General features: G+C 46.6%; 1 protein-coding gene across 3 annotated transcripts; it reads left to right on the top strand.

The window, feature by feature from the left end:
* The first annotated feature begins 278 nt into the window (after window positions 1-278).
* On the top strand, window positions 279-21,967 carry ERLIN2 (ER lipid raft associated 2). 3 transcript variants are annotated; one of them, XM_074940351.1, is made up of 12 exons: window positions 279-334; window positions 2,453-2,574; window positions 4,022-4,103; window positions 5,086-5,132; window positions 6,733-6,794; window positions 8,046-8,171; window positions 12,273-12,346; window positions 12,633-12,691; window positions 14,219-14,310; window positions 15,324-15,413; window positions 18,656-18,735; window positions 19,891-21,967. In XM_074940351.1, exons 2-12 carry the CDS (start codon window positions 2,468-2,470, stop codon window positions 20,071-20,073), a joined length of 1,002 nt encoding a protein of 333 aa, XP_074796452.1. In that variant the 5' UTR covers window positions 279-334; window positions 2,453-2,467; the 3' UTR covers window positions 20,074-21,967. The 3 variants fall into 3 exon arrangements, with proteins under 3 accessions (XP_074796452.1, XP_074796453.1, XP_074796454.1); XM_074940352.1 differs by lacking the exon at window positions 8,046-8,171; XM_074940353.1 differs by lacking the exon at window positions 2,453-2,574 and having other exon boundaries at window positions 297-334.
* The last annotated feature ends 276 nt before the right edge of the window (window positions 21,968-22,243 follow it).

Genomic DNA, 22,243 nt, shown 5'->3' with positions numbered 1-22,243 from the left:
GATGGGTCGGTGTGGGAGCCAGGCCCAGGAACAGGACCCAGGCGTCCGGGGCTGCACGGTGGGTCGGTGTGGGAGCCAGGCCCAGGAACAGGACCCAGGCGTCCGGGGCTGCACAGTGGGTCGGTGCGGGATCCAGGAATAGGACCCAGGAGCCCGCCCCGCCTTGGCACTGGCAGGCCGGCGCGGACCCCACGCACAAGCCAGGGCGTGAGTCTCTGGCTCCCCCTGGCGGAGCCACCGCTGGAACTGCAGGGCTCGCGGGGCCGGGGGCGGCGCGCAGTGATGATGGTATCAGCGTCAGCGCGGCGACACCCGGAAGTCGCTGCAGCAGGCGGTGAGTGCGGGAACCCTTCCTCCACGCCCCCCCCCCGGCCTAGATCCCTGCCCCCGCTCCGCCGGGCCAGCCCCCCCTTGCTCCCCGAGGGTTGTCCCTTCCCTCTCCTGCCCCCAGGGCCCGCCCACCCTGGGGATCCCGGCCCCCTCCCCCACAGGGCCAGCTCCCCTCCCAGGCTCCCACTCCTTCTTCGGGGACCCCTCCCCTCCGGGACCCCCTCCCCGTGATGGGCCCCTCCACACCAGGGCTGGACTCTCTCCAGCCCCCCCTCCGCTGCCCCCAAGCCTGGGACCGGCGCCCCCCTTCTCCTCAGGGCTCACCCCCCCCTCCGCTGCCCCCAAGCCTGGGACCGGCGCCCCCCTTCTCCTCAGGGCTCACCCCCCCCCTCCGCTGCCCCCAAGCCTGGGACCGGCGCCCCCCTTCTCCTCAGGGCTCACCCCCCCCCTCCGCTGCCCCCAAGCCTGGGACCGGCGCCCCCCTTCTCCTCAGGGCTCACCCCCCCCCTCCGCTGCCCCCAAGCCTGGGACCGGCGCCCCCCTTCTCCTCAGGGCTCACCCCCCCCCCTCCGCTGCCCCCAAGCCTGGGACCGGCGCCCCCCTTCTCCTCAGGGCTCACCCCCCCCTCCGCTGCCCCCAAGCCTGGGACGGGCGCCCCCCTTCTCCTCAGGGCTCACCCCCCCCCACTGCCCCCAAGCCTGGGACGGGCGCCCCCCTTCTCCTCAGGGCTCACCCCCCCTCCGCTGCCCCCAAGCCTGGGACCGGCCCCCCCTTCTCCTCAGGGCTCACCCCCCCCCCTCCGCTGCCCCCAAACCTGGGACCGGTGCCCCCCTTCTCCTCAGGGCTCAGCCCCTGCGGAGTGAAGGCTCATTTAAGCACAGCTCCTCCTGGAGTTTGCTGTCTGAGGTTTCCCTTATGGCTGCTTCAACCCCAGAGGCAGGCAGGGGGTGACCGTGGTTTATCCAGCCCCCCAGGTCAGGCAGGCACCGCACGGGTGAAAAGACCGAGACAGGGTCCCTTCCCCAGCGTAATTTACAATCTAACCCAAGACCAGAGTCTGAGTAAACCAGCAGCAAAAGGGTGGGAAGGGTGCGGCTGGGGGAGGAGGGAAGGAGATGGCAGCAGCTTGGGTTGGGTATTAGGATTCCTTTTAGTGCCTGAGGGTATGAGCTACTTAATAAGCAAATACGTTTGGCCTTGTGTTTGTGGTTACGAATTATACCCCGTGTCTATAGCATGGCTCAAAGCCTTCCCCGGAAAAGGAAAGAGACGTGGTGTTTTTTGTATAACATCTAAGGATTTATGGTTCTAAGTAACCTTTCCTTAAGATCCTATGCGCTCCCGTGTGCGCTTTTTCTGATATTTACAAATCGTAAATAATGGTTTGTTGGGAAATAACATGCAATGACCATTCTGTGGGCGCAGGTCAAAATTACAGTGGCAGAGCTGCACCTGCTGCTTTGTTGGGCAGCCTGTATAATTTGGTCAGGACGGCAAGAGGCCTCCCCTCCTGTGGAGGGGCATGTGTAACTCCTGGAATTAATGTGCCCACATCACACAAACTGCGTGTGCCACTTGTGCATGTCGCTACTATAGCAAAACAGCTTTAAACTCCACGGAGACTGAGCCTGGAGGATAGGATATCTACACTAATAATGTGAGGTGGAAGTTGCACTAGGCTCTTGGCTTTCTGGTTCCTTTAACTGTACCCCAAATGCACTGGTAGATTATGTCTTAAAACTAATATTTTAGTAAATCTAAACACAGAGAGAGAGAGAGAGAGAGAGAGAGAGAGAGACAGAGCTGAGATGTTGTCCAGTGGCTAGAGCAGGAGAGTTGGAGTCAGGACTTCTGAGTTCAGTTCCCAGCTCTACTACAGATTCACTCTGTGACAACGGGCATGTGAGTTCTCTGCCTCAGTTTCCCTGTTTATAAAATGGGAGTAAAACCTACCTCCTGGGAATACCTGAGGGGCTTAATTTTTGTGAAGCACTTTGAGATCCTCTGCTGGAAGTATAGTAGTTATTCGATCTGGTGTTAGTAGTCAGCTGAGTACATTTAGTTAAATATTTCTCAGTTTGCCTCAATCTCTGATCTCGTGCTCTACATTCCCTTTCCCTAGGCTGTGCTCTCAGGGATGGCCCAACTAGGTGCGATAGCAGCGCTGTCTGTTAGTTTTCTGGCTGCAGCTCTCTTCTCTGCAGTACACAAAATTGAAGAAGGACATATTGGTGTTTATTATAGGTAAGACATCCGTCTGGAATATTGTTTGGATTCACAGTATTTTGAAACCACTACCCAATGGCTTCCCCATCAGACGCCAATATTCTATCGAAGGGGGGTGGAGTTGGGGAAAGACATAGTTTGTGGTCCCAGATTGGTAACAGAAGACACTCAAGCAGTCTTAGAAATTATCAGTAATTCCACTTTAGTATGAAATATCTTGTGACTCATCCTCCTTCACCTGGATGTAAAGTCTGAGTTTGAGCTTCTGTGTTTTCCCCAGAAGAGTTGATGACACCCCATAACCCTGATATTGAAATAAGGACTGCAGCTCTCTGCTCTGCTTCAGGTGCTTGTGATGATATCAGCTGTGTTAGGCGAGAAACAGAAGTTCAATGTATGGTCTTGGCTGGCTGGCAGGTGAAGGAGGGACTGACTATGGAGTGAGTGATGTTGGTGAAAGGTGCAGACCTGACAGCCATGAGGATTTAAGTCCTCTGTTCATCCTCAGATAAGATAAAACATTGGCAGCATCAGCTTCCCTGCTCATACATGTGCTCTGACCTAAAGAGACCATCTCTATGTGCGAGAGAGAGTAATTCAGTCTCCATGGCTTATTCAACCTTTAGCACCACTGCTGAGCCTGCCAACTAGGGGGGTGATTAGTGACAAATGTAAGGGCATGTTTTTGTGATGTGGACAGCTGTCCATTGGGGACTGGACTGAGGGCCCTCTCACCAACTCATTCCACATAAGCTACTGAATAGCTGTTGGGTGATAACTTTTGCTTACTATCAGCCTGGGCTGGATTTGAACCAGTGACCTGGAGGTGAAAGGTCCAAATCCCATGGCACTGATTTTCAGCTATTTAGTCTTAGGGTATATTTATTCCGTCTCCATTTGTTTTCTGAGACTGACGGGCTCTCCAGCTGCTTTGGGTTATTTGTGTCATTAGGGTTCATTCATTGCTAAAGTCTTTCCTCATGTATTCATCATAACTTTGAAAAGGTTTTCAAATCCGCAATCATAATGCTGTGTGTCTGACTCTTAGCTAGCTGGTGACTTTTCATATCCTAACTGGCAATTGGATGTGGCTTGTGACAAAGCAAAACCAACCCCCCACAACCACAGAGAACAACTTTTCCTTTTCTTATTAGAGATGGGAAGAGCTTGTATGGTTTTAGTATTTGCTCATTATCTAAAGTGTCTTCAATATGCTCTGAATTCAGGGTACACAAACTGTATCAAGCACTTAAATTAAAGGAGAAAAGTGTCCAAGCACAGATGACAAATGCATATATATTTGCAGATATCTGTCTGTGTTTGGAAGTGACAAGATGATGTCAGTTTATTTACCTTTTCAGTGCATCTAATCTTTAATGCTTCCGTGCCTTCCTATAGTCAAAGGATCTGCAGATACTTGTGAATAAACTGTGTACCGTTCTTCTCTTTGTTTCTTCTCCTGCAGAGGTGGCGCATTGCTGACTTCCACCAGTGGACCTGGCTTCCACCTTATGCTCCCCTTTATAACTTCCTACAAATCAGTGCAGGTATTTTTGCATTTGTCTGCTTACATTAGTGTTTTCCCACCAAGTTGGTCAGAGAATGCTGCATTTGGGACATCACAATCTTTTCCAGGGCAACAACCTGTGATGTTGCTGGCACAAGACTGATGATGGCACTCTCAGAAACCTCCCAGAGGAGAATCTAGGCAGGAGAGGGAAATGCCCTTATGCTTGGTATGAACCTGATCCAGTGTTCACTGAAGTCAGTGGGAGTTGGTCAGACTCTACTTGCACAAAGGGTGAAAATGGCCTATGTGCAGAGGGCCAATGCAAGGCATATGTACCACTTAAAGCCCTGTGGGTACATAAGGCTTGTGTAGGACCTCTGCATGGGGCCATTTTCCCCCAGAGCAGAAGGGGACATAGAGACCCTGCACTGTAAATGGTCTTTTGCATTACGTTCTCCCTTTTTGTAGTTCCTCCTACTCCAGCCTCGGTTAGATACAACAGACTGCTGCAAGGTTTGCATTACTGGAGTTGCCCCAGGCCTGCTTTGAATTTTCTGGGCTTTTTCCCCATGATCTTTCTCTTGGGATGGTACATCTTTCTTTTCCCCAGTTTTTCTTTCAAGCAGGGGAATAAACATTCCAAAGTGGGGACTTAGAACCTGTCCAGTAAACTTGCAGGCTAGATAACTGGCAAATGCTCTCAAAGAATTATGCAGTGATGCATTCTTTCTGTTGAGCAACCTTTGGACAAGTGGCTTTAAGGTTTATCCCTAGAGCTGACAAGCGCTGGACAGCAGATGGCGGAAGAATCAATAGAAGCAGATTTAGTTCTGGCTTTTGCAGTTCCCCAGGCTATTCCAGGACAAAGGGGTGATGTAATGAGGAACCTGAGAGGAGATACTCTGTAAGATGACAGGAAAGCTGCTGAAAAACAAAGGAACTACATAACTCTTGTACTGTAAGCAGGCTGGCTCTTAACTGAATCTTTGTTCTTTCTCTCTCTCTCTCTCTCTCTCTAGACTACATTGCAGACAGATGAGGTGAAAAATGTTCCTTGTGGTACCAGGTGAGATGTCGGACCATCATCTGGCACAGCAATCAAGTTACCCCAGTTTTTCTTCTTGGTTTCTCCCCATGCTGAATCATAGCTTGCAGTAGTTGAATGTACTTTGCCCTTTGTTCCTGTTAGCAGGCTGGTCAGGTGCCGCCCTGCCCTGCCCTGCCCCTGAACTGGATCCTATGTTTTCAGGAAGCTCCAACATACTTTAACATTTGTTGCCTTATTGTAGCTGCACGTTTGGTGTGTGTGTGTGTGTTTGTTTGTTCTTAGTAGGAAAACAATAACACTCTGCTCTTAGTGTTATACCACTTCAGAATAACATACAGTCAATAATGCGACTGTATAATAGTAACAACGAGCGAGAACTTCCTATAACTTGGCAGTTCTCTTAAAGTCCACTGATTTGATTCATCTCTGGCAAAAAAAAAAAAAAAAACCAAAACCGACTTCTGCCGGCATAAACCAGGATGTAAGGTTCCCAGGAGCAGAAAGTCCATGAGGGTATAGGTTGTGGTGACTACAGCTTCCCTCTACTGAGAGCACACGTTAGCTCATCACAGCCTGAAAATTGTGTTGTGCTGCCCGGGGCAGGGCCATGGACAGGGCAGGCAGGGAACATGCTGTTTCAGAGCCTCCGCTCTACAGCCTCAACTGGTGGGGCTTCTGTGGTGTGTCAGGTAGACACTGACTGTGGCTTCCCACTGTGGTACCCTGGGGAAGGGGGCAGTGCAAATACTCTGCCCTCTCCAGGGCATGAATGTCCTTATGGGTGTGACTGCTCTTGTCTCGAGGCTTGAGAGGGGAACTAAGTCTTCATGGCCTGATTCTTGGCCTACTTAAATTTCAAGTGAGGATAGACTGCATTACAATTGACTTCAGAGCCTTTTCCATGTCTAATCCTTTACTTAGCGCTTTCTGTCCATGGATCTAAAATCCTGAGCCTCACATGCTCTCTGTGAAGCAGGTTTTATCCTCACTTTGCCAGTGGGAAAATAGAGGCACAAAGAGGATAAGTGACTCATGTGAGGTCACAAGAGAGTCAGAGAACTAAGGAAAGGATTCAGGAGTCCAGAGTCCCCCCCACACACACACACTCTAACCACTAGACCTGCTCCTCCCAAACTAGAACCCATTATTCCTAGCCTACACGTAGCTAAATCCAGAGTAAACTGGGCCATTGTTCTTGGGGTTTCCCCAAAACCATCCACTTGGATTTGCTGTAAGTGCAGGCCCACCACTGTGAACCATTGTTACCAAAGGTTGTGAAGTGTCCCTTTCAGTCCGCTAGAGGGTGTTGTCTCCATGACTGGTCCCTCCTGATGTTGTCTGTGACAGTTGCATGATCAGCCTCTAGCAAATTGTGAAATAAGAATTTGCTTTTATGAATGGGTTCAGATGCAGGACTGTGCTGCTGTGAGCTCTGTTCTCTGCCCCGCATCCTAGTCTCCTTTAAGTGCTGAATAATTATGGAGAAGTAGTGCCTTGTTCTAGAAGAGCCAGTACTGCATACATCTTACACCCACCCTAGACCCTGGGTGTATCCCTGAACAGCTTTATTTAGTTTGGAATGTTACACCCTCCTTTTCTTTGTCTCTTTCTTTCACAGTGGGGGAGTGATGATTTATTTTGACAGGATCGAAGTGGTGAATTTCCTGATCCAAGGTGCTGGTGAGTTATCTCTGCCAATGAGTCTGCGAGGCTATAGTATGAAGGACTGTCACATCTGAGCGTTAGTACGGCTTTTGCCTTCTGAAAGCTCATTAGGTTCCTGCTAATGCAGCATGGGGTTGAGAAATCATTTCTGCTTGTGCAATGATTGATTTTGGAGGCCGGAAGAGCCACAGAAATTCAGCAATGTCCCCTTTAAAGCCCTCTGCTCTTTGGGCGTAAACACTTAACATTTAAAATTAAGTTTAAACTTAAGAGACAGAACCAGTTTTACTATTTTTTATATATTTCTCTGTGTTTTGTTATCACTTACATGTTCTTATTATTTACTACCACAGATATACTCATTTTTCTAGTACCTTTCATTGTAATATCTATAATGCCTATCAGATTATTATTATTTATATCATAGTAGCCCCTATGAATCCCAGTGGTGTTTTGCTAGGCACTGTCATGAAGAGCTAACAATCTAAATAGACAAAGGGTGGGAGAAGGGGTTCAGAATACCATCAGAGAATTGGCATGTGAGACACAGATTAAGAGATTTGAGCACCTTTCACTCGAAATACATCACAAACTGATGTATAGAGTCCCACTGAAATGCAGCCTCCTCTGGGGTGGAGTGCAGCAACCATCTAGCACGTTGGAAAAGGGATACATTGGCCAAGAACATCAGGGCAAACCTCTCTGCTTGTGAATACACTCGTGGGTCCACAAAAAATTCATGGAGAGTGGAACAGAACCAGACCATTTTAGGTCCCATTGATTAAAAGTAAATCCATGTACAGCTTTGGGCCTGGGGGCTTCCTCCTGCTCTGAGAGTCTCACACATTGCTTTGTACATGCCCAAACTCACTAATCCACATATCATATTGTTCAGACACATAATCCGTGTCTCACTGCTTCTCAGCAAAGATTTAATAGCAGAGGCTATAGAAAGGTCTGGTGTTACTAAGACTTCGTTATGTTTACAAAGCATATGACAGAACATTGGTTAGTACATTATGAAGTATTAGCATCAGTAACTAAACCTTCCCTCTCAAAATAAATGAACAAAGTGCGCTTCTGCAGTGCAGAGATCTTCTTTCCATTTTGGTCACTTGCTAGTGGGAAGGCTCCAGGCATTGGCAGTGAGTCGCCCCCAGTGATTAGTGCAGATGTATCAAGCTCCCATTGCACGTATCCCAGGTGGAGCCCGACTCAAGACCACCGCCATCCTGGTCTAATGCAAATCTCTCTCCTTCTCACCAGTGTATGACATAGTGAAGAACTACACAGCAGACTATGACAAAGCACTCATCTTCAACAAGATTCATCATGAGCTGAACCAGTTCTGCAGTGTTCACACTCTTCAGGAGGTCTACATTGAGCTGTTTGGTGAGCCCCATCTCTGCCCTGTGTCACTGTAACCTTTACAGATGAATTGTCACATTCACCCGAACCTAACAACATCTAGAATCATAGAATATCAGGGTTGGAAGGGACCTCAGGAGGTCATCTAGTCCAACCCCCTGCTCAAAGCAGGACCAATCCCCAACTAAATCATCCCAGCCAGGGCTTTGTCAAGCCTGACCTTAAAAATATCTAAGGAAGGAGATTCCACCACTTCCCTAGGTAACGCATTCCAGTGTTTCACCACCCTCCTAGGGAAAAAGTTTTTCCTAATATCCAACCTAAACCTCCCCCACTGCAACTTGAGACCATTACTCCTTGTTCTGTCCTCTGCTACCACTGAGAACAGTCTAGATCCATCCTCTTTGGAACCCCCTTTCAGGTAGTGGAAAGCAGCTATCAAATCCCCCCTCATTCTTCTCTTCCACAGACTAAACAATCCCAGTTCCCTCAGCCTCTCCTCATAAGTCATGTGTTCCAGTCCCCTAATCATTTTTGTTGCCCTCCGCTGGACTCTTTCCAATTTTTCCACATCCTTCTTGTAGTGTGGGGCCCAAAACTGGACACAGTACTCCAGATGAGGCCTCACCAATGTCAAATAGAAGGGAACGATCACGTCCCTCGATCTGCTGGCAATGCCCCTATGTATACATCCCAAAATGCCATTGGCCTTCTTGGCAACAAGGGCACACTGTTGACTCATATCCAGCTTCTCGTCCACTGTAACCCCTAGGTCCTTTTCTGCAGAACTGCTGCCGAGCTATTCGGTCCCTAGTCTGTAGCGGTGCATGGGATTCTTTCGTCCTAAGTGCAGGACTCTGCACTTGTCCTTGTTGAACCTCATCAGATTTCTTTTGGCCCAGTCCTCTAATTTGTCTAGGGCCCTCTGTATCCTATCCCTACCCTCCAGCGTATCTACCTCTCCTCCCAGTTTAGTGTCATCTGCAAACTTGCTGAGGGTGCAATCCACACCATCCTCCAGATCATTGATGAAGATATTGAACAAAACCAGCCCGAGGACCGACCCTTGGGGCACTCCATTTGATACCGGCTGCCAACTAGACATGGAGCCATTGATCACTACGCGTTGAGCCCGACAATCTAGCCATCTTTCTATCCACCTTATAGTCCATTCATCCAGCCCATACTTCTTTAACTTGCTGGCAAGAATACTGTGGGAGACCATGTCAAAAGCTTTGCTAAAGTCAAGGAACAACACATCCATCGCTTTCCCCTCATCCACAGAGCCAGTTATCTCGTCACAGAAGGCAATTAGATTAGTCAGGCATGACTTGCCCTTGGTGAATCCTTGCTGACTGTTCCTGATCACTTTCCTGTCCTCTAAGTGCTTCAGAATTGATTCCTTGAGGACCTGCTCCATGATTTTTCCAGGGACTGTGGTGAGGCTGACTGGCCTGTAGTTCCCAGGATCCTCCTTCTTCCCTTTTTTAAAGATGGGCACTACATTAGCCTTTTTCTACTGTTGCTTCAGCAAGGTTTTCTGCTGCTACCACACAAAATCTAGTAGTAAACAATCAGAGCCTCCTTTAGGCCCCTCTCCATAACTGATAGGATTCAGAGGAGATCACTCCAGTAGCTGTTCCGTTCGTGACCAGGGTTGGTTCAGTTTAATTAGTTATAGTCACACGTGCCTCTGGAGCCAGAAGTATAAGGAATGTGTAACTATAATTAAACTGAACCAACTCTGGTCACAAACAGAACAGCTGATTGTCCTAGCTAAGGTGTGGAAGCTTCATCAGGTAGATGGCTCTGTTTAGCTAACCCTTGCAAAATAGTCATGAGAAATTTACTGGCCCAATCATAAAAAATATAAACGAGAGCTTAGTCCCCTATCAAGAAATGTTACTCATTCAGGGCAAGTAAAATGCTGTATGGGGAGCTTATATCTCGGTTCTACTAAATTATTACCATACTACCTAGGCTTGCCATGTGGGTGTTTGAGAACAGGGGAATCGCTCAGGACTGGACAGATTATCCTCCATTCTAGACTGCAGGTCATCTTAAAACTAGACTGTACAGAGACTAGGAGAACCTGTTACAGGAGGGTGTCCTGACAGTAGAGGGACAAACAAAATGTCTTAATTGACCGTTACCCTTTATAAATTCTTTTGTTGTTCTCAGGATTAATTTTTCTTTTGAAATTGTGAGAATGTCTTTGCAATACTTATCTCAAGCCGGAGCCCAGGCTCACTGTGTGACATTTGCACAAACACCCTGCAGGTTCCTCCTTGAGACTCCCTGATCTATTCTTCCTATCGGAATGTGTGATGGTTACTAATCATTAACTACTGTATCAGAACTGCACTTTTTAAGGGACTAAGAGATCCCTGTTCTGACAGTGCACTGCTACAAAATATATCATTGGGACTCGCTTCTATAGAGAAACAGGAGGGGAATTATCAGAAAATATATTAATTCTTCACCCATAGATGTCTCCAGATGACATCAGCAGCTGCTGCTGACAGTTGCTAAAAAGAGACTAAAGTAAACTGATTTGCATTGAAGGAAGGGTCTGTATACATTTATATGCACTCCTTCATGATTGTTTCTGTCTGAGCAGGATGCTTTTTGGCTGAGGAGTTAGAAATGAGGTGCAGCCCATTGAATACAGACCTATGTCACCATTCCCTGCCTCCACATCTGGAGGCAGGTGCAGGAAACTGATAACAGCTGTTTCCTAAACTCCTGCCTGAACTGTGTTTTGAATGTGAATTCCAGACACCTGAACTGGGACAAAGCTAATAACTGAGGGAGTGAGCCTGGATCACTTTCAGGGCTGTTAATTTTTTATTTTCCTGTTGCATTTCTCAGCAGGCCCCAATGGAACATACAACTTTCACTGGAGCTTTCATTGAAGCAGGGCTTTGAATTCTTTAGTTCCTTTTGAAATTCCCCAGCTACACTAAAGTTAATTCCTACCCACTGAGCCAAGTGGATTTGCTGATGAAAATGTGTCCAACCTATTAAACTAACAAATGTGACCTTTCACCTTTCTGCCTTTTCCTCGTTCTGTCTCTTGCTGGCACACATTCAGCCTGGGTAGATCAAGGCCTGGCTAGGCCAGGTTTTAAATTACCAGGACTGCTCCAGGACCTGTTTGGAATGATAGCATTGGGGGACATTGGTTAGAATAGCTCAGAATTTACTTGCACACACACCATGCTTGTGGACATTTCCTTGAGTACTCACTGGAGCCTTGTGGCATCCCTGAGTTCCTCTAACAGAGAGACTCTTAGAAGAAACCCAGAAATAGACATCAGGGAGGATCCAGATCCCCTGTTGCCGGAGGACCCCTGACACTACACGAAACTTGCCAAGCTGTGTACATCCACCTGATCTCGTAACATGACACCTGCTCAGTGCTCGGAGAAAGATGAAAGTCCCTTGAGGTCCCTGCTGATATGATATCCTGGGATAATATTCTTTCCCTGGTTCTGAATTTGGCAGTCAGAGGTGCCCTGTGCATCTGAGTGGTAGGCACAGTGGATAAGGATCCAATCCCAGTTATCCCTTGAGATACTGCCAGTTGACTGAGTAATTGTCCATTTATTCCCAGTAATGTGGATTCTGAGAGTACCTCCGGGGTCCATAAATCCCAAAGGTATATTACTGGAGCTGTGGAAGGTTGCAGGAGTTTGTAAATACCCTTCTTTTGTAGATATTGGTGGTGCAAGTTCACCATCAAGACAGACCACCCGTCCACTATTCGTCCTCCCCACCTCACCCCAATTACGGTATTTTGGTTTCACCGCCAGCTTTGTCTGGTCTTGCATCTTGTTTTGCTTGTTTTCAGCCTGAAATTTTAAATCAAACCTGATTTACTCAAAGGCTTCAGGGCCTGGCTCGAGACTGGGGTTTTGTTAGGGGAAAAAAAAAAGTGCACACACGCACACAGGTGTGTCTTGATTTCCCCTATGGGATATGTAGCCTCTGTGTATCTAACCTCAACTTGTGTTTCATTTCCAGGAATGCTAAATCAAAGCCTATCCTGAATAACTCCACAGATGATCTGAGAGCCAAGTGCCTTGTGTGTTCTTTAACCATTTCTCACTCTTTTGATACCAGATCAGATTGATGAAAACCTTAAACTGGCTTTGCAGCAGGACCTGACCACTATGGCCCCTGGACTCATTATACAGGTAATCAGGGTCACACCTGGGCTGTACAAAGTGCTGATCATGGGGAGGACAATCCCATCTGGTACAGAAATGCTTATGAGATTGGGTGTGCAGTGCTGGGCAGGGATGGAGAGCTGTAAGTCATTTCTGGAAAACTGCTCTACCAACTAGACTCCATGTTGAGTTCCTTGAGGCAACTAATTATCTTTGGCCCAATTTTAAGTCCCACAGTTTTGTTGCCAGTGTTTTGGTTTCTCGCGGCATGTTAGCTGTTTGTCTACCTTCCTGCTATTCACTGTCTTTCCAGGCAGTCCGCGTTACGAAGCCAAACATTCCAGAAACAATTCGGAGGAATTATGAACTCATGTAAGTGCCTGGGACTCTCACCTTTGTGTTAGCAAAGTGAATTTGTCATCCAGACTAATATGTTTTCATAGTATGCTGTGATTTCAGTGCCCTCTGCCAGACACACTCGTTTACCCTCATGCTGGCTCATTGCCATGGGCGGGAGGCCCAAGTGATGGGAATGGCATCATGCAAGCACGCCTCTGCCGATGGGAAGGTTTTTCTGTATTTTGTGTGCGCGCAGGCATTTGAGTGGCAAAAGTGGTTCATTTGTGGGCCCCGTTGACCTTGACACTATGCATTCAAGGGCCTCTTGGTGAGTGTGCACAAATGGCAGGGTGGATAATCCATAATCCTGCTCTTTGAATGGCGATGAAGAAATTGTTGATACAACAGGCTGAAGACTTCACAAAGCTTTGAAATAACTTGTTTTAATAATACTTGACGACATGATCCTGTTGTTTCAACACTTTCTAAGCCAGCAGCCTGTCTTGCACTGACCATTCAGAAACACACAGGTTCTCTCAGCACTTTGCCACCAAAGAGAGAGTAATCAAGAAAGGTCTTCCTTTCTCCCCAAATCCTCTCCTAAGCCTGTGTCCCTACCCCAGAAGTCCAGGTAGCTTGTGTTTTATGCGGCCACAATATGGGGATTCCTTATTTTTACAATCAGCCCGTTTTTATCTCCTCTGTCACTACAAATACAGCACGGTGTGTGGTGTACTTTGGAGAGTGGCTAGTTCCTCAGGCCTGACTTCTGCTCCCTGAGCTGTTTTTGAAATGGTTGAAATTTTAGGAGAAAACATGAGGGTGATGTTTTCAAAAGAGAATGTTCTTTAATTTCACTTCGTTCTTAGAAGGCAGGAGGACAGTGGGGGTGAGAGAGATACGGAGCCATTTTACTAAATAAAAAAAGTAGCATTTAATCCTGCACGTACACCTCCCAAAGCTATTTTCTTACAAATGGAAAAGTTTCCAAAATTTCCAAGTGAGAAAGGGAAAACTTATAGCTATGGCTATGTTGAAGGCTAAGGTTTTTTATATAGCTTCACTTCCTGCTTTGTGTTCCTAATTTAATAATTTGATACCTCCACTAACAGTAAATGTATAGGTGTGTATCCGAGTAATTAGTGCTTATATCCTCTATCAACTGCCCTCCACTGGAGGGTGATCTGCTCACTGGAGCAGGTCTGATTCACCCAGCAGAGGGCAGCAGTACACATCACATACTGGGTGATCATGCAAAATAGCACCTTTACTTGTTGTGGGGGAGTAGAGGACTTTTTTATTTATTGGGTCAGAAAAATGGAGTGGGTGTTTGTCTATGAAATTAGCGAGGTAGAGTGTGAGTGTATGCATTGTTCTGTCCACAACCTGCCCCTGCAAATGCACTCTAGAGAGAGAATCTACCCAGTGTCATGCAAGCGGGTTGCAGTGGGACAAGCATGGAAGGCGTGGCTGTCACCTAGGGAGGATGGCTGCACTTTCGAGAACTCAGATCCTGTGTGGTCACTGCAGTTCTACATCTGGCTTGTTCTGGCTCACTAGGGAGAGCGAGAAGACGAAGCTGCTGATTGCGGCTCAGAAGCAGAAGGTCGTGGAGAAGGAAGCAGAGACGGAGAGGAAGAAGGCCCTGATTGGTCTGTATATGCATCTCCCATACATGTGGCTGGTTGAGAAACTTTCCAGGCGTGGGTGGGTGGCTAACCCAAACACCTCTCTGGAAGTACACGCAGCACATGTGCCTCTGCTGGGTCTTGTGCGAGCAGCAGCGTAGTCCGATGGTGGCTTGAAGAGATTTTAAATAAGACGACTATAAACAAGATTAACACTGATGGTTTATGTGAAGTGGGAAGAGGCAGGGACTGACATTTGGGGAGGGTGAGAGAAGCTCTAGCACATCTCTAGTCTAGCTGGTTCTGTCCAGAGTCTGTTAACAGCAAGCACAGTGACAACTGCACCACTGAATGTGTGAACCGAGGGATTCGTTGTGAATGTCTCTAATCAAAATACAGAATTTTACAGTAAATGTGCAGTCACAGGTTCCTGTGACTAAGTCTGTTTTAAAATGAGTTCCCCCTCATTTGGGCTGCTGCCAGGAGTTCTTTGAACAGCTCTGTATCTTGTAGATGTGAAAATGCAGAGTGTTCTCTTGCTCAGGTAAAGCCTCCACAAAGCTCTGGGCTTCTCAGATGGTTTCCCTGTGCTTGCTTTGACTACAAACATCCCTGGATGTGATGCTGTACCTCTTGGGGGCTGAAAGTGCCTGTATAGGGTATGTCCACACTGCAGTCCAAGGTGTGTGCGCCGCATGTTTGAACATACCTAAGATAGCTTTAATCTAGCTAACTGGGGTACCAATAGCAGTGAAGCCATGGCAGCATAGGCTGCAGCATGGGCTAGCTGTCCAAGTACGTACCTTGGCTCCCTGGTGGCTTCACTGATATTGGTACCTGAGCTAGCTAGATCAAAGCTAGCTCACATGGGTCTACACCTGCTGCAGTTGTACCTTCAGTTGCAGTGTAGATCTGCCCCATAAGGATTGGGTTTGCCAGAGGGAGTATAAGGGGGTGTGTGGCTGAGATTGCTTCTGTGGGAAAGGAGCTCGGGTCATAACTCTTTGGGCATCGAGATGTTTCCTTTACCACTGCAGAGGCAGAAAAAATTGCCCAAGTGGCTGAAATAACGTACGGACAGAAGGTGATGGAAAAGGAAACGGAGAAGAAAATTTCAGAGATTGAAGGTGAGCAACAACCTTTCCAATAAACAAATTCCTTTGTGCTTCTCAGAAGATTTCAAAAGCACATCACAGATATTTTAGTTAGTCCTCACAATGCTGCTATGAGGTGGGGCAGTATTATCCCTATTTCTTTTATGGGTAAACTGAGGCACATAGAGCCTGTGAGTTGGCCAAAGTCTAACCACAACATGACTGAGCCCCCATGTGAAAGTATAGAGGCCTTTCATATTGAACCCCTGTGTATGGTTGATGCAATAACCTTTCATGTGAACCTCGAAATGCATTGCAGCTTTCAAAACTTATTTGTCTGCGTGCTCAGATTCTTCCCTTCATTTCCATCTGCATTTCACACTGGAGCGCTTGGAGGGACTAGGTCTATTGGGAGAGTAGGACGTGTTCACTCTGGCAAATGTACCAAAGTTGGAGAGCCCCAAACAAACTCCGAGATGCTTGTTGCTGCAGCACGGGAGGCAGGCAGTGTGATTATCAACAGTATTGCAGGAGCCAGCACTGCAGACTCCCACTCTCCCAAAGGGACACACCTAAGAACCAGGCAGAGCATCTTCCAGAAACAGAATATCCTAGAACTTCATTAGGAAATCCTCTCAGGGTATGGTCCTGCCATGCCATTCCATTCAGACACCCACAGTGTTCCATGGAAATTTACATCTGCCCCTCTTTCTTCAGAATTTTTCTAAAATGTGGACACCTGTCAGGAGTTTTTGGTAAATGTAGCTCTAGATCTTTGGTCTAGTCAAAAGGGAAAAAAAAAAAAGTGGCCAAACCCATCTCACCAGTTTATCCAGTTCTGAGATAAGCAGAGGCCTGCCTTGCAGCTTTCAAGATCCAAAGATCAAGGTGGTGTGTTTTAGAGAGGTTTCAGAGTAGCAGCCATGTTAGTCTGTATCCGCAAAAAGAAAAGGAGGACTTGTGGCACCTTAGAGACTAGCAAATTTATTTGAGCATAAGCTTAAGTGAGCTACAGCTCACTTCATTGGATGCATTCAGTGAAAAATACAGTGGGGAGATTTATATGCACAGAGAACATGAAACAATGGGTGTTACCATACACACTGTAACGAGAGTGATCAGGTAAGGTGAGCTATTACTGGGGGCGGGGGGGGGGGGGGCGCGACCTTTTGTAGTGATAATCAAAGTGGGCCATTTCCAGCAGTTGACAAGAACGTCTGAGGAAAGTGTGTGTGTGTGTGGGGGGGGAATAAACTATTTCCCCATGTTTATTTCCCCCCCCCCCCCCCCGGCTTTCCTCAGACGTTCTTGTCAACTGCTGGAAATGGCCCCCCTTGATTATCACTACAAAAGGTTCCCCTGCCCCACCCCGCTCTCCTGCTGGTAATAGCTCACCTTACCTGATCGCTCTCCTTACAGTGTGGATGGTAACACCCTTTGTTTCATGTTCTCTGTGTATATAAATCCCCCCACTGTATTTTCCACTGAATGCATCCGATGAAGTGAGCTGTAACTCATAAAAGCTTATGTTAAAATAAATTTGTTAGTCTCTAAGGTGCCACAAGTCCTCCTTTTCTTTTTGTCTTAGAGAGGTGATGGTGTGTGTGTGTGTGTGGGAGGGGGAGAGGAGGAATCTCCCTAGGCTAAACAAGTGAGTGTTTCTCTTTAAGCATTATCAGCAGTAAACAAGCCCTATATTCTGTCTTCTCCTGTCATGGATTCCTGCGTTATTCACACCCATCTGGAATTGCTGTTTGCTTCCTTTAGGGGCCAATATTGACTAGGGGGCAGGAATGGAAGCATTTCCTTGCCAATTATCTCTCTCAAATAATTTTTCTTTTCCAAGGTGATGGTTCTGAGTGCTTTATAGGAGCTTGAGCTCTTAACTGAGAGGGCTTTTCCCCGTGCAGTGCCTTGTGTCAGGCAAATTCCAGGACAAGAAAAGGGCTCTGCCTCTCTGGCTCAGAGCTGCAAGGCCCTATTTCCAATTATGTTCATTATAGGCCCTGTCAAGTTTTTACAGAAGCCCACTGAGGAGCCAATTAGAGTTTTACAGATCAGCAGCTTCTCATTAAGAAGTTCCCAGCAGAACTACAATAGTTTTTATTTCTTATGAATACATGTCACCAGGTGCCAGGCCTTCACTCCAGCTCCATACCAGGCAGCAGCCCGTGCGTCCTGCAGGCAGGGAATTTTTGCCCTGCCTCCGCCCTTCCAGCTGCTCTGACTGAGTCGGCAGAGTGTTCTCATTAGTTGGCCAAATGGAGCGAAGCCTCAATTCACAACCTTCCAGCTGCTGGTATTGTTTTTAAATGTGGACGTTCTCCCTATTAGTGGAGATAAAGGAATGGTTTATCCAGTTGTTTGCTTTGAAACAGCTTGAATAGGATCCCAGTGCACTCTGACAAGCCTGGATTGGGGAGTGTTATTGCTCGCTGAGTTGGGTGCCCTAAAACAGCCTGTGAATATCCAGGGAACACAGTGGACCATACAGATAAGCCTGGCTTTACAGACTGTGCCAGTGTAACATTAGTGTTCATTAAATATGGTTAACCACAAAAAGTCTGGGTAAAGGAAGAATGCAATAGGCAGTGGGGAAGTGTTGGTTTCTTTAGATGACCTTTATAAAATGTTTAATCTTGTATCCCTGCCTGATACTGACGGGAGATGGTTCTCTACGACTTGAGCACTCAACATCTTGCAGGATCAAACCCTTTGTTTGCCCAGCTCTTGAAATCCTGGAAAAAGCCAAGCTAAGAGCCCATCCAGGGGCCTGAGTTTAAGGGTTAAAGATCCCCTGACCCTTACACAAGTATTGGGATGTTAGCCGCAGTGTCCTGGCCAAATTCCAGTTTGGGTTATTACATTCGCTACCTAAAATTCCCCCTGTGGTTTCAGTTTGATGGGGTGTTCTTTATGTCCTGTCCAGATGTGGTGTGTAGGATTGCTAGCTGCCATGCTTTTCCCCAAGAGATGACTGCGTTTTGGAGGAGGGTGAAGAGATTAGCCATTTGCCTCTCTTGCAGGGGAAGCATTGGTGTATAATCATCCCATTACATTTCAGGTGTGGGGAGAGACTGTAGCTTCTGGCCCTATTTCTTCCCCCATGGCCCAGGTGTGCCACCCATAGTTCGGTAGTGGTGCGGATACCCTGGCAGTGTGTGGATGCTACTGTGAATACAAAGATGGGTCCAAATGTGGAGCACAATGTTTAACAAGTTACAGCAGCTGCATGCTCTCTTGTGTTTAAATGGCTGCCATGGTTTTCCTTACAGATGGTGCATTCCTTGCTAGGGAGAAGGCAAAAGCTGACGCCGAATGCTACACTGCCATGAAGATAGCAGAAGCTAACAAGGTATTTATTTATCCCGTTGTGCTAGGCACTGTACAAACAGAACAAGAAGATGGTCCATGTGCTGAAGAGCTGATAGTTTAAAAGAGGAAAGAAAAAAAAGCCAGCTGTGATAATGACTCCCTGCTACATGTACAAAATGAATGTAGTTACTGAAAATCAGGCCAGACTGATGGGGGCACTGTTTGAACAGTGTTTACATTAGTATTTTGGTGGCGTTCGCTCTGGAGGAGAGTTAATCATTAGACTAGAATGGCACTTTGTCCACATAACGCACAGTCAACCTGTGGAACTCCTTAGCAGAGGATGTTGTGAAGGTCAAGACTATAACAGGGTTCAAAAAAGAACTAGATAAATTCATGGAGGATAGTTCCATCAATGGCTATTAGCCAGGATGGGCAGGAACGGTGTCCCTAGCCTCTGTTTGCCAGAAACTGGGAATGAGCGACAGGGGATGGATAACTTGATGAATACTTGTTCTGTTCATTCCCTCTGGGGCACCTGGCCCATCGGAAGACGGGATACTGGGCTAGATCGACCGTTGGTCTGACCCAGCATGGCTGTTCTTACGTTCTGTAAATATGAGTCTGTCCAGAGGAAGCCTAAATGTGCTGGCTTATGCTCTATGGAGGCCGCTCTGTTAAATGCTTCTGAGACCAAGGTTCCCTCTCTAGAGAGAGCTGGAGCTGCAGCACTTGGATGTGATGTTAGCTCTGCTTCAGCCAGAAAGTTTTAACTAATGCTCTGTGTGCCGCCTGGCAAACTTCTTGCACAAATGGAGCAGGCCTCTAGAGGATGCTTATTATGAGAGGATGTGATTACAGGCCAGATCAGAATCATGCTGCTCTTATCCATGGAAGTCATCAATCTAGCAGAGCCATGAACCTGCTGGGGAGCAGCAAGCGGGAGAAGGAGAAATCAAATGGACAAAACTCTCGGGTGTAGAGTTAGGGGGATCACTGCCAACAGCAGATACCGGAAGGGAACACTGTGTTTGCTGGTGTTTCTTTAAATAGAAAAAAGATTTGTATTCATGTTTTCGGGTGTCTGCCAGATACACTAGTGCTCTGGAAAAATGGATCCCTATGTGATCACAACAAAAGCTTGTTAGTCAGTAAATCTGGACGGCTGCTGATGTTCTGTTTTCTCTTCATGCAGCTAAAACTAACTCCTGAGTACTTGCAGCTGATGAAATACAAAGCTATTGCATCAAACAGCAAAATCTATTTTGGCAAAGATATTCCCAACATGTTCATGGACCACACGGGGAGCAAGCCTGCAGAGGGACTGGTGGAAGAGATGAGAGGAGAGAATTGGGCTCCTGCCGCTGAGGATGTGTGAAACCTGTTTATAACACCTAATGACCGTGCAAAATTTCTATTTATTTTTTAACAAATGAAGCAAACCGAGAAGTTGGTTTCCCCTTTTGATTTTTTTCACTGTTCTGTGCTGAAGCAGATGAGCCAACTTTAACCCTCTCAACCTTTTTTCTAGAAATCGGGTTAGACACAAATGCTTTGATAGTCACAGGCCCTTTTTTGGTTACTTCTCAACAGCCAGGTTCAGCTCTGCACCGTATCTTGACTCCTCCCTTTTGGAGGCCTGGTTATTCTGGAGCGAGGGAGAATCCTGCAAATTTCCAGCAGGATGATTTGTTGGGTGGTTAGGTTGATTAAATGAAAGTTTAAGTTCTGTGTGAGCATTTATAGCAATGGTAATAGGAGAGGCAATGCCCTTCTTTGCTGCTGGAAGCTGTCCTTTCTTTTGCTGGAGATTTCCAGTACATTTTTTGAGCTAGGATTTTTGTACACTACGTATCCCAGCTTAAGCAAGGCAGCACAGATGTGATGGCAGAGCTTGTTAATTTCCCATGTCCTGAGATCAGTGTTTTCGCATTGTCCATATTTTGTAGAGGGATAAGGAGGTTCTATATTCTGTAATTCTCTTTCTAGAAAATCATCTGTAGAAGTGGTGCGACCAGTCAAGGTTGAGGTGCTCTGGTGGGGGCAGTGTGAGCGTACCCTGTTCCTGTTCTCTGGCTAAATGGGACATCAGTTTCCCAGGATGCCAACATATGGTACCTTTCACCAACAGCAAATTGACTTTTAGGAAAAGTAGCTTACAAAAACGATGAATCACTCAGACCCCCGTCTTGCAAACACTTTTGCAGGTGAGTGACTGTGCTCAAGTGAATGGTCTCATTGACCTATCATTTCCATAAGTGTTCGTAGGATTGGGGCCTACATTTGAAATAGCCCAGCATGGTTCAGTGGCTGCCATACATTATCAGGAAGAGAATGTTCAGACAAGTTGAAGTGAATGGCTAATTTAGACCTTCTGTAGGCATTTTGATTCATGTTTAGCAGGGGCATACAAAACACAGCATTGTATAGTCGCAGGGAGAGACAGGTGCCCCGTTGTCTTCAGACAATTCAGAGAGAACAATTTCTCCTTCTGTCCCTCCAGAATGATGCTGTAATACATGTGGTCCATTAAGGTGTGATTTGATTTGTTTTTAAGTCTTCAGGTATGCAGCTGGGAAGAGTCCATAGATTGTTTTATGATGTATTTTTATACATATATAGTATGCAGAATCAACTGGGGGAAAATAAAGGGCTTAGCATAATTCAGGGCAGGAGAGAACATCTGTTCCCCCCAGGCCATTTCCTCCCACTTGGCAGGAAAGCCTGTTTATTAATCACTGTTTTATTTTGCAACCTTCACACAGATACATGGTGGCTCCAGCCTAAGTGCAAACACAGTTGTCCATGGCCAGCTTATTTCATTTATAATCTGTTGTTCCATAGAGCTGCCACATGCAACCATTGGTATTAGCCTCCTAAACTTATCAGAGCGCTCAACCTGTCTGGGTGTTTTTGTAACACCACCGCCCCCGGCAGATAGAAACGTGATGAATTTCTACTGCCTCCTATATTTTTCGCATTCGTTTTCTTTAAAATATTGTCACAGCTTGAATGACGACTACTTTGCCTGTACTTGAAAATGTAAAATGAAAGCTGCCATCAGTTACCGCATGAAAAAACTGATAACTCTATTTGTGGTATAAGAAAAGTCTTTATCTCTTTCTATGTATTTTTTTTACTTACTGGAAAACCTGAGGTTTATACCATAAATTCAGATTCCAGACCGATGTACTACATTAGACAATGCTGCAATAGAAAAATTAGATCACTACCCCAGCTCTCACATAACTAGCATTTGCAAATCGGCTTCTGCATAGAGAACAGGAAGAGCAGAACTTTTCTTTTTTTGGGGGGTGGGGTTGAGGTTTATACCGAGGGCGGTCTCACTCGTTCAGGATTGTTTCACACTCATGGAGAAGATTTGCATCTAGTAACTAATGCGTCGTTTTTAATCAAACATTTTTTACTGGGGAAAAAAAAAAGCCAAAGTGTGTTGAACCTTCTTATATGACTTTCATGTAAACCTGTGTGGAATAAATAGGGCTTTTTTTTTTACTACAAAAGAATGAGGAAAAACACAGAAAAAG

Source organism: Natator depressus, chromosome 26 (assembly GCF_965152275.1).
Source record: "Natator depressus isolate rNatDep1 chromosome 26, rNatDep2.hap1, whole genome shotgun sequence".
In the NCBI taxonomy this organism is placed as follows: Eukaryota; Metazoa; Chordata; order Testudines; family Cheloniidae; genus Natator; species Natator depressus.
This window is presented reverse-complemented; position numbering and strand designations above follow the sequence as displayed.

What these genes read in the sequence shown, in the direction of transcription:
- ERLIN2 (XM_074940351.1), top strand. Translation starts at nt 2,468, where the DNA reads ATGGCCCAACTAGGTGCGATAGCAGCGCTGTCTGTTAGTTTTCTGGCT. An exon ending in AATGTTCCTTGTGGTACCAG is followed by an intron (nt 5,133 to 6,732) that starts GTGAGATGTCGG and finishes TTTCTTTCACAG; the next exon opens with TGGGGGAGTGATGATTTATT. An exon ending in AGATAGCAGAAGCTAACAAG is followed by an intron (nt 18,736 to 19,890) that starts GTATTTATTTAT and finishes CTCTTCATGCAG; the next exon opens with CTAAAACTAACTCCTGAGTA.